We start from the raw sequence: 12,803 nt of genomic DNA, 5'->3' as shown, positions 1-12,803 counted from the left end.
CCAGCTACAGTTTGTCTAATGAATTTGAAGATAGGCAATAGGATTAATTTTGCACGACATGAGGTTACTGCAAGTCTCCAAGGCTAATCTAGTTGGGAATTTGTATGGTTGCAACTCTATACAGCATACAAAGTCTCAGGTTCTCCAAAGACATCCAGATTTCTGGGAACCTGACTTCTTTTCTTTTTTAAGAAAAGGAAAATCAACCCAGTTTAAAAAAAAATGCATTTTTAAGGCAAGATACAAGACCTTCAGCAGTTTGCTCTTCATGGTGAAGGGATTTTCTCCTATAAAGGATAAGGAATCCTATTATGGGATCTTATCATATCCCATTGCCGCAGGCATTTGCCGATTTTTACAGCTTGGCACATCTAATTTAGGAGAAATTGTGTATTCATTGGCCTTGTCCACACTGGAGCACATATATTCTTAGCAAGGCAATCAGAAACACTTCTCAAGATTTGGTGGGACACCACAACATTTTACAGATGAAGAATGAATACACAAGTCCTTCCAACACCACAAAACAAAAAAAAGCCCCAATTTCCATTCCAATCTATCTTCTTAAAGGTCTCTCTGGGGAAAGCCCAGTGTTCCTCAAACCTACACTGCTTTATTCCAATTGGATACAAAGTCTTAGAAGTTTAGATAGACGGAAGTCAAGAGCCTCTGAAGCTTATTTCCTATATACATATAGCAGCTTAGACTCTCACTAAAATGCTTCATTAGCCAGAACTATACAAGTTAGCTTCATCAATAACTACACCTTTCTGTTACTATCATATATACAACAGTGTTTCTTAGCTTGAGACACTGAAAACTTTATTGGAAGAAATAATATGTTAAAAAAAAATCCATACAGAAAATGATAAAAGTAAGCCTTGTAATTCTTAAGAATAAAACCCCTCCCATTTAATAAGGGAAAAAAACACCAGCATGTGCCAAACTTCCTATGTTTTTCCAAAGCTGCTATTCTCCAGTGCATTTTTACTGAATTACAGGTGCCAATTTCACATGACTAAACCTGTTTTCTTCAAAACATTTACACAGAAGCTGCAGGAAATCCAATCCTTAAAACATGTGACCAAACATGTAAAGAGATTATGCTTTCTATACACGCGGCAGATTGTATGCAAAAGGCTGTAAATAGTCCCAACTACATCTGCTGTGGGTATGTCCCTATTTATCTTTCTCATTTTTCATATATATTCCAACAATGACTCAGCAAGAACAGCTGAGCTGTTTTCCAGGATGATGGAGAAGGATGCTTGTCAAACAGGGATCTCAGTGTTGAATATCTATTGTGCTTCCTCAGTGGAAGATGGACAATAGAAGATAGCCATAGTTCACCAACTCTGGCTTGAGAGCCCTTTCCCTTCTGCAAGAACACAGACTAAAACAGAGCAGAGATCTGTGATCAGAAACGCAAGAACAGTGGTAAGGCAGGAACCACCCAACACCAGAGATATTAAAACCAAGTAGACTGACAGAGAAAATGCAATGAAACAAAGGACCCTGTGGCATCCCAAAAAGGATACGATAAGCACTGTGAAATACCCAACTGATGAAATGAGTTACTGCAAAATAACCACGGAGAGCACATACGCAGGAGGCTCCTTAAAGATCTTCTCAAGAATAGCAATGACTTGCGCATCTGTTTTGTTGTAGTGCCAAATGCAGACAGTGGGATGGACTGGGGAGTAGGGAAACTGTATCACAAATGTCCATAACCAAGAAAAATTACTTCTCTGTTACCTTCTGAGATCAGAGACATCGATTTTCATCAATTCCTCGGATTTTGCCCTTTTCCCACTCTCACTAAATTGTTTCAAGAATAAATTTGAACATTCAAAGTGTCACAAAAGACTGATTTTAACTCCCAGGTGGGCCCATGTCTACATCTCCAAATCTGTACTAGTAATATTATCAACTATGATGAAAAGCAATAAAAATACTGGAAACAGATTTATGCTAAAGTTATGATCTAAAACTAGGCAGAAGATTGTACATTCAACTTTAGCCCAGAGTAAAAGCACAAACACAGTTATCTCAGTTATATATAATCCTAAAGCTCATACCATTTGCCAGGTTTTTGGACTTTGGCTTTGGGAAAACTTCAAACATCTGTTCTTCAGTTTTATTAGCTATCAACACTGCCAACATGCAATTGGCTTTAAACATCTTTTAAGGCCACTCAACTTCATAGCAAATGTGTAGTATTTCAATATTCAAGGCTGTAATAACGAATACAAATGTACTCAGCTACATAAGGTCTCCACAAGGTAGTCAGTCCATTTCTGATGCAACTATTCTGACAGACCACCAACAAATATGGAATTTCCATGATGTAAAGGTGTAGGAAAGAAGTGGGCAAAGACTGCACCACTACACCAATGAATACATACTAGAAGCATCATAATCTGACCACACTGCATATAAAAGTTGTGATTGTTTTTCTTCATATATCAAGCTGCATACTCCAGCCCAACTCAGTGTTATGAGTAAGTGAAGGGTTATCTACAGATTACTACCCTGTGCTGACAAGATGCTGAGATCAAGTGCTAACAGCCATATGTTATGGCAAGTTCTCTTGATGTTTCTGACACCAAAACAGTATTACAAGTTTCCTGAGTGGAGCATATTATCACATGCAGCATCAATATTCATATTCAATTCTATGTTACTCCTTCAGCTGCAAGCCTTGCAAGATTGTTCTGCTTACCCAAAAAGCTTCTCAATCTTTTTATCCTCCCTATATTTCCTTGTGAGAGTCTGGAGTCATCCAAGTATCAGCTCACCTGTAAGATTCTCAAGTATGTGGGAAGAAAACACTGCATTTTCCAATATATTGGCAACATGTACAAGCTACAGTGGGAATCAGTGTGTTATTCCTATTAACATACGCATTTTTTCCACCTGTTTACTCAACAGCAGTCATCCCAATCAGCATATTTGTCAGGCTTGGACTTGTTGCAATGTTTGTTGCAAAGAAACAACTCTGGGAAAATCAGGAATTCATAGATCCTGGCTGTCAGATGAAGATACCAATGCTGTTTCTGCTGTCAAGCAGTTCTGTGATAAAAACATCACACTTCAGGTGGCAGATCTACAAGTTCTGGACAAAATTCACATCATATGAATCACAAATAAACTGAGTAATCCACAACCCCCAAATCTTCTATAGCTCTCATACAAAATGTCTACCCCATGCACAGTAGACAGGGGTTATTGAAATCACATTTGTAATATGGGCTGGAGAAATTTAGATTACAGGAAAAGACTTTGCCATTCTTACAACTCTTCTCTGTAGAAGTAAGACTGGAAGGCAATAAATGGACTTTAAGAAAGGTTTTGTGTCCATTAGCAACTAAGTGGAGAAATACACAATGATCACAGGTTTCCAGAAAGGTTTATCAACAAATTCAGTCCTGCAAATCCATGTACTCTGTGGAGAGAGACTTTGAAAATGCCTTTCTTATAGCAACTTATTCACATTAGCTGCAAAATCTGCTCCTCAGAGCTTCTGGCACAGGTGCTGTGCCTGAGTGCATATATTCATTTTCTCTCCTCTGAGAAGTGAAGAGCAATGAGAGGCTGACAGCACTCTTATGCAGTGCCCTAGGGATCAAGGAATCCCAAGCAAAAGCCTGTCAGGAATCATCAAGCACATTATCCCAGCTGAGATTTTCAGCCCAAAGGGCTGTTCACAGCTAGGTCACTGACAGCAGCAGCTTCATACCAACAACACAGCTCAGGCTTGCATTGAGTGGGATAATTTTGTCTTTTCCTCTCCAGAGCAGAAGACATGTAGGAATCCTAAGAGTATTTGAGGAACACATGAAATATTACTTTTGCAATTGCTCATAAGATTATATCTGAGAGAATACCATCAATTTATGTAAGAACCTGAAAGTAGCCTCTGGGAGGTAACAACATGGATTTGCTCAAAACATGCAGACCAAAGATTAAAAACCCTAATAACCAACGCTCCCGCCACAGTTTGACTGAGAAATGCTAATGAATGGCTCCATCTCTCAGAAGGGGAATCTGGCACAACCTGACAAAGCCCTAAGGACCTTCTCACTACTGTTTCTGCTGTTTATACTACAATTGTGCAAAGCAAGGAGACAACATTCTACAATGCTAGATGTTGTAAAGTACATGCAGTACAACGTCAATTCTGTCTTGAAAAGCTTACCCTAACCTTACAAACAAGATAGAACAAGTTCCAGTGAAAAGGGGAAAGATGCAGAGCAGATGACAGCAAGATGATGACAATGATAAAGCCTATATACACTGAGATGAAAAACAAATTGATGGCTCTAAGGTAGCTCTAAGAATCTCTCCTCTTTCCAAGCAGATAATTCAGCTTATTTCCAGTTGCCAATTAAGGCTGTCTCCAGTGAATGGCTTAATTCTCATGGGCATCCCATCTGTCCCATTCCTGGCCCTTCCCCCCTGCATTCCGTCCACCCCCAAGGGTACTGAGACTATTTTAAAGAGGACGATATTGTTCAACCTACAGATTTATTTAGGTGATGTTCTATAGCAGTACAGGACTGAACAAGCCAAAAGTTTTCCTGCTACCAAAGCCTGTGTCACTGCTATTGCCACAGAAAGCCAAGAAGGCAGTATCATATTTGTCCCTAAGGAATGAACTGAATAAATTGTTCCAGCCAATCCAGGCAGCAAAAGAAAATGAGGTACTTTCATTGCTAGAAGTTGATACTTCTCACCATGATAACATCTTCCTATCCAAGGATCAAACTCTACAGCACTAGCAGTCCTGTTACTGTGAACAAAGCAATTGTTTCTTTGTGTAGAACAAGGCCCTACACAGTGCAGAGCTGGTATTTTGAGGCTCACAACAGATCTAAAAGCATTATCTGACCCCCAGCCCCCACAAATACATCCATCACAGACACCTTCTCAGATAAGCATTATCAAACTGTCACACAAGATCCAGGCAGGGGCACTTTGAGTTTGAGCCAGCAGAAACATCCTTTACACGAAAAGGGAATCTCAGACATTAGTTTGCAGAGCCAAGTAGAGGTAGTGCTGCATCTGCAAGCTAAAAGCAAGATGTGTTTCCCAGTCATGTTCCAGCTGGCAGGTGGTCAGGGAGACATTTCATCAGAAATCAAAGAAGACAAGAAGTGTTTTGAGAGGCAAAGGACAGCCTTTTCCTGTGTCTTCCATTCATTTGTGTTTGGTTTATCAAACAAGCTATGAAAGTGATGGGAAGAAGAGTTTCCTGCCTGAGGTAAGCCATCACTGATTAATACTTCTGAGCTTTCCAAAGAGGCTTAAACAGAGTATTGCATCTACCTGCAGGCTGGAAGAGAAAGCTTCAGGCAAAGGGTTAGCCCAGAAGCAAAGCAAAAAATTACTAGTAGAAAGTCTCTTGGTCAAGAATTCTTTTTGCTGCTTTTTCATAGAGTCATAGAATAGTTAGGGTTGGAAAGGGCCTTAAGATCATCAAGTTCCAACACCCCTGCCTTGGGCAGGGACACCTCCCACTAAACCATGTCGCCCAAGGCTCTGTCCAACCTGGAACAGACAGCAAAAACAAAACAACAACCACCAACTAAACAAAGACCCCTAGAAAACCCACACACAGGCTCCCTTTAAGATCCCAGAAAGTATAAAGTGGGATGCTCTGCACATTCCCTCTGTGTGATCAAATGCATTAGCACAGGGGCCCTGTTTTTCTTCAGTACAGGAAAGATCAAGAAAACAGGATGATAAATAATGTATAGGAGGAACATGTTCCTTTAAGATATGTTGGCAAAGAAGTTAGGCTGGAAGAAGTAAAGCAGCATTAGTGTGTAATTACACAGAGGGCTTTCAAGAGTTTGCATTTCATGGAGATTCAAAAGCAGAGCAGAGATTTCTTGGGTTTGTAATGAACAAATACCGGTAGCATTTTAACATAGCTATAAAATTAGACTAGTCCTAAGAGAGGAATAATTTGACTAGTTTAGCTAAAAGATGTGGGTTAACTGGCAGAAGGGTGATTGATCCCTATTCCTGTAAGAGTCAGGAGTCAGTCAGATGAAGGGAGCCTCAAGGTACTCCCAGGATTGAAAGCAGATGTCCACATGATTGGGACAAATGAACAATAGAATTAAGTGGGAGAAAAAACAATACCCTTGAAGACTGAAAATATTCTGGAAGGAGAACTGAAGAGATGAAGGTCAGCCCTCTGCATTCAGAAATCTGAGTGCTAGGCTGTGGATAGCGCTGGAATACAAACCCAATTTCATTTCCTAGGAACAACTAAAAGCATTCATTGCCTGCAAAACACTTACTGCTCGATCCACACAGAGCTACGTGACCACACTTTTCAGCTCTGAAATTTCACTCAGGTTAAGCTAAACCCCAATAAAACATTCTGAATTGCCCATAAAAACAGTTGTTGTAACAGGCATAAAGATCTGAAGTGATGCATGATGAGCTGGGGCATTGCAAAGCATGATGGAAAGGCCATGGTTGCTCTTCAGTGGTGAATCCAGCAAGGGAATCCACTCTTGAGAAGTGTGCCCTCTGAGAAGAGTTTGGAGAGCATCCAATACCTGTCCTTGGCACACTAACTTCACTATATCTGAAAAGTTACTGGGCAACCTAATACCAAGTCCCTCCATTACAAACAATTCCAGCATACTTCAAAAATTTGCACAAGCAAATCCTCTCACTTGGAACAAGGGAAACACTGGGGGAGTGCACCCAAACCTTCTGGAATCTCTCAAGGATACTGAGACTAAAGATAAAAATCAAGATCAAGCTTATTTGCTTGGCAGAGCAGTGCAGCCTTCAAAGCATAGCCTGAACAAATGTTGACAGTTCTGTGGATGAACAGAACTGGGCAGTGAGGAGCCCTGGCAGCCAGAATAGACACTTTCATAGTAGGAAACTTTCTATTCTGAGTCTATGTACACCCTTATTGCCCTAATTGGATAATTTATTCTCCGCTTTAAGATTTGAAATGTGGAATTCTTTCACAGAACTATAGAATGGTTTTGGTTGGAAAGGACCTTAAGATTATCCAGTTCCAGCCCCCCTGCCATGGGCAGGGACACCTCACACTAAACCATGTCACCCAAGCCTGTGTCCAACCTGGCCTTGAAGACACCAGGGGTGGACCATTTACCACTTCTTCGGGCAACCTATGCCAGTGCCTCAGCACCCTCACAGTAAAGAACTTCTTCCTTGTATCTAACCTGAACTCCCCCTGTTCAAGTTTAAACCCATCACCCCTTGTCCTGTCACTACAGTCCCTGATGAAGAGTCCCTCTCCAGTATCCTTGTCGGCCGCTTTCAGATACTGGAAGGCTGCTCTGAGGTCTCCACACAGCCTTCTTTTCTCCAGGCTGAACAGCCCCAACTTTCTCAGCCTGTCTTATTTGTTTTAGTTTCACAGCTCTCAAAATGACTAAGCCTGTTTGTGCAGGTACAGGGACACAGTTTGATCTGCTGAACTCCAGATAAAAAACAAAAAAAGGGGAAGGGGAAGACAGTGACTAGTTCTATATTACAGAAAAAACAAACACGCAACTTTTTCCTGTCTTTCAAATCACCTTCACAGAACACTTGGTGCGCACAAAAAGCCATTTTAGAAATTCACATCTTACTTCAAAAATAAGTAAACGGGAAAAACATGATCTGCAGCACCTAAGTGGATCAGAGGTTTGTGCTCTGTGGTGACAGTTTTGTTCGTTATAATGATCTTAAATTACTATTTATTCTTTCAAAGGTGGAAGAGGAATAGGAAGTGAAAAGAAAATGGTTATCAATCATGTCATGGTGCAGAAATACTACAGAGAAGCAACGTGAGCAGTTTCAGAAGTGTGGAAGACTTCTTGCTCACTGTTTGATTTTTTTAAGTATATATGGTCAGAAGTTCAGAAAAGGCCCTGAGGTGTCAGCTTGAAAGCAGGTACAAACCAAACCTGATCTTGAGAGATGCCTGAATGATGATTTCAACGGGGTATTTCAGAGCTACCTTGCCTTTAACTCTGCCAAAGAAATCCTGTTGGTGGGTGGAGGTCACTATAGTCATGCTCTTTATCTTTCTTAAGCTATTGTTTACTGACTATTTGCTCAGCTGACTAATGTCAGTATTACTTTCTGTGGAAACTCACCTATCCCAGATGGAGTATCATGACTCCCAATCACATCAAACACACAGGTTATACCTTCATTTGTCCCAAATGCCTACCGTCAGTCATTAACTCTCTCAAACCTTCACTTAACAGTGACCACAGCAACTTGCTCAGAACATGGAAGTACACTGTTCATTGATCTGATATTGATACACTGAACTCCTGATACTATGCATTATTTTAACTTTGGTAATCCACAAAGAGGAAATGCATTTTGGTAGTTTAAGCTATTTTATAAACAACAAAAAATATCAATCTCCTTATAAAATCCATGGAATATGAAGTATTTCTGAGGTCTTTCAAAGTCAGCATTCATTCTAGTTACTAAACTATAGAGATAAATTAACAGTAAAACTAAACAGCATTGACTAGCTGTTTGATTCTTGTAGTAAAATTGCCTTTACACAGTTTCACATGAGCCTTCCAGATTTTGCCACATGGATGACTCACACCCAGTGCAATTTGGGAGTACCTTATTGAGAAAAAGAGATAACACACTACCAAGAAACCCTCTTTTCTTGTTACAATGCCATCTACCCAAAAGATCTCTTCTTGTAGCAACATGGCCTGTATCTTACCTCTTCTGCCAAGATGTCAAACCACACTACTCCTGAACTGCTTTTTACCCTAACAAAAAAAAAAAAAAAACAAAACAACAAAACAACCAGAAAAAAAGCTTTAAGCATTTCCCCTCAGACTTACTGCAGTATTTATCTTAGTTACCCATTCACCAGTGAGAATCTCAGCTGTTGAAGATGAGAATGTGCACAGGGCAAAAAATATAATGCAAGTTGTCCAATCAGTCAAAGCAGCAACTTAGGCCTCATTTGGAGATTAGAAGGACACTGATGTAAGAAAAAAGGCAAAACAAAATCCACAAAAACACCTTAAAACTGTGGTCAACTGAAAAAGAAAGCTACTCCTGTGCTTTGAAATCCTCTGTAGTACTGCTGTACTACTGCAGTAGTACTACTCTACTACTCTGCAGTACAAAGACTATTGTGAAACACTCTGCATGTTGATTTGCCGCAGAAAAAGATAAGAGGAAAGGAAGCAAACAAGGAAAGATTTGCAAATGGGCATCAAAGTCAGAAACATGTAACCACTGCAAGCACATGCATTACCAACAGACTTTTAATGAAGCTGTCTGGAAGAGTTTTAGACATTGTGCAAGACATCATCAAGTTGGCAAAACATACAGCAATTGGCTATGTCAACATCAACAACACGGAAGACCAGCACATAGCATTTTCCTAAGAGTCTTTCACCATCTTGTTCAACAGGACAACAACCACACAAGGAGACAAAACAGTTCAAATTCATACTCAGAAACAGGAAGAACGAGTGGTGCTGAAACCAGAAGCAGTCTCTGCTTTTGATACTAACAGCCCTGATTATGTCAAGCAGAATTTAGAGGGTTTATACGCTTTTAAAAGCTCCGTTGCCCAAAGTGACTGCTCCACATGAATGTTTGTAACAGAAGAGGTACTGAACTGTATGAAACCCATTGCACGTTTCCGAAACATGCCCAGGGAGCCCTTGGCTAACCCAATGAAATCCAGCATTCACAACATACTCAGCATGTGTCCAGCTCCATTCTCCATGTACCCTGACTGTTTCCAAAAGCCCCCCTCAGGCTGGCCCTATTGGCAGTGTCCTGATGTACTTACTATTCAGTGAAGAACCTGGCAATGCCATACTGGCTAATATCTTCTCTGTTCTCCAGCAGCTGGCTCACTGCATCCTCCATGTACGTGAGGACATGTCTTTGAGCTACAAATAAAAGACAGTAAGAGACAGAAGTTAGAATATAAGGGGCCTGCAAAACCCAGAGCCAGACCAGCCTAGTTGTGTGCCTTACACAACAAGCCAACAAGCATTTATTCCCTCAATTAGAGCAGAGGTTTCACTCTCCCAGATACTGATAGTCAAATTCCTGACCTAAACCCTGTTTTCTTTCCTGGCCACACAGAGTTAGTCATTAACAATGCTAACCCTCTTTTAAAAAACCCTGAGATTCTGGAAGAGAAGGAAAAAGAGAAGGAGTTGTGAGGCTGCCTGACTGGAAAATGCTTACTCAAGAGGAGTTCTTGATCTCTGTTCTGAGTCACTGCCACCTTTCCTATACAGATTGCCAATGCCTTATCGATGGGGCTGTTGCAGACCTGTGGGTGTTCCCTGCCCTTCCCTCCTTACTAAAGCCAAGTAGCTCTAAGGTTGTTCTGCAAAGTTTCTTTTTCCTAAAGGTGCAAATATAAGCACATCTGTTTTCATACAAGCACCAGTGAATGTTCTTGGAATGGCAGGTGGGGAACATTTCTTAATGTCAAGAGAGATTTATATTGCTCAACAGTCTCAAATAACTGCATAAACCAAACATCAGGAAATTTCAGAGCGGTGGATCTGCCAGTACCCAACCACAGAATGCCACTCACTTGTAAGACTCCTGAGTAAAGATAGTTTGGTACAACACAAACAATTTTGCTGCTTCTGCGGGAGGCAGACTCTCTACAAATGAAGCACTTGCCAGGGAGGAAGCAGCAGAGATTTGCCACTCAGCCCCTTTGATGTTTTTGGCTAGAAACCAAGTTGAAGCAACAAAGAGCTGAGTCTGGGGTGATGCGCCAGCTACCAAGCAGAAGAGCTTCCAACTCTACAAGTTCAACAATCAGAAGACAAGTCACAACGAACCCAGGAAAATCATTCCTAACCTGGAAAGCACACAAACCCTGTTCCCAAAGCACACACCTCCATCCTAAACACGTATGCTACTGCACCTTTGCAAGTAGCGTCGTGTCCTAAAAAGAGCAAGAGAAAACCCTTAGGGGGTATAGGAAAAGCAAGGGCTGATCTTGCTCCTTGCCAATCTGTTCCAGACTTGGCAGCATCACCCCCTCACCAGCAACTGGCCAACCTCAGACCCACATCAATATTCTTCAAACCAGTTTAATTTGTGCTTAATATCCTGGTAAGCATCAAGCCTGTGCCACTTCATTCACAGCATGGAAGTCCCTTTCATCTTAGTGTGGGGCAGGTGGACTTCAAGAGAGACCTGGAAATGATTATTCCCAGTGGATACAGTGATTAAAAGTATGTATGAATATTGATTGCTATCAGGGGATTTCTCTGCCTAGAACACATTTCAGGACAATGGTAAAATTGGTTAAGCACACCCTGGAAAATACCTTGCAGCTGATAGGAAAATGGTGAGCCAAAGGTTCAAAGATATTATCTGGCACTAAAAGATGCAGGGCGTAGCTTTATTTAATTATTTTAATGCAAAGGAATAAATTTAATTTATGTGAGTGATTAAAGAAAAATAGCTCTGCGCACCTGTGTCCCCTGAGGGAGGAATGAGTCGTGCAGCTCAGGCTCAGGCTCCAGATAACAGCAACTGGGGAACTTGATTTCAGCCAATCCTTTCCCCCTCTTCATCATGCATCCCCTCATGCCCTCAGAAACTGTCTCACCAGGCCCCTCTTGAGCTGTCAGTGGTACCAGATTAAGCCAAAAAATGGTACTAGAAGACAGGCTTCCACTCCTCTCAGCCTGCAAAACCATTCTCAAACCCTTGTGGGGAAGCATACACTCCTTTCATAGCATAGCCCCTTCTTTAGTGTCATTAAGCCCTCCCCTAAAAGCCTATGGGAATAGACAGGCATGGTCTCACAGTGCTACACAGCATGATGTGGCTGACCTCTGTAACAAACACCTTTGAGTATGCTCCTGGAGAATGAATTAACTTTCAACATAGAATTTCAGACGTTTCTGTCACACTTAAAAATGGATGCAAATATATATGGTCACTGTTGAATACAGTCATTGGTAAAAGGGTCTATCTGTTAAGCTTTTTGTTGCATGGCCTAAGGATGCTGGCAAAGAACCACTCTCTATTTCCAAGAAGGTAGGTAGAGGTGTGGGAGAGAGAAATTGGTGAGCAGAGAAGCTGAAGGAAATAGCACTTGCAGTCTCTTTGAGAAGTGTCTCTCTTCAGCTCTTTGGCTGCTGTTTTCCAGGCAGCACAGTTCATGCTGCCAAACCAAACTCCAGCTCTGGCTTCCTGTTCACTGGCTGCCCAGTTCCATGGGATGGTACAAGCAGTATGTTGTATAACCCAACCAACTCTACCCTACACAGAAAAGCCATAGAATCAAATCTAATTTGCAGGCAGGTTCTAGCAGGCCAGAGTGGCAAAAGAAAGTGCCAGGAGTCTGGTTATAGCAAAAATAGGAGCTCCATAATTTACACAAATGGGCTTTCCATAACAAACACTGGAACATTAACTATTTATGCAAGCAGAGTTAAAAATCTGTGGGGTCCTGTGCAAAATAGATGAGCTGATTCTGATGGTTTAATAGGTTTTGAAAATTCAGGGAGAACCTGGTGTATTGGAACACATGATGTTCATATTTTTGAGGCTTACTTTGCAATAATAATGCAGCAAGTCCAAATCAGAACGTAAAGTCCAAATACTGTGCTATTACAGCTTGCTGTCTCTATTTTCTTCCTAATACAACTCTAGTATACTGCAGCTTCCACTCAGGAGGTATTACAATATGTTATCATCCTCAGCATTTATTTGTTTATGGCTTATTGCAACAAAGGCTCTCCCTCCTACTTATACAACACTTTCCAAAGCAA

At 41.1% G+C, this 12,803-nt stretch overlaps 1 protein-coding gene across 2 annotated transcripts in view; it reads right to left on the bottom strand.

The window, feature by feature from the left end:
- The window catches only part of CSTPP1 (centriolar satellite-associated tubulin polyglutamylase complex regulator 1), an 85,149-nt gene that overhangs the window by 64,715 nt on the left and 7,631 nt on the right, over positions 1-12,803 (bottom strand). For both annotated transcript variants that reach the window (XM_062635896.1, XM_062635894.1), the window contains exon 2: positions 9,833-9,935. In XM_062635896.1, the coding sequence (XP_062491880.1) occupies positions 9,833-9,935 (103 nt within the window). The remainder of the gene's footprint in view (positions 1-9,832; positions 9,936-12,803) is intronic.

Source organism: Pezoporus occidentalis, unplaced genomic scaffold (genome assembly GCF_034315485.1).
Source record: "Pezoporus occidentalis ecotype Australia unplaced genomic scaffold, CSIRO_AGI_Poc_V1 ctg46, whole genome shotgun sequence".
Lineage (NCBI taxonomy): Eukaryota > Metazoa > Chordata > Aves > Psittaciformes > Psittacidae > Pezoporus > Pezoporus occidentalis.
This window is presented reverse-complemented; position numbering and strand designations above follow the sequence as displayed.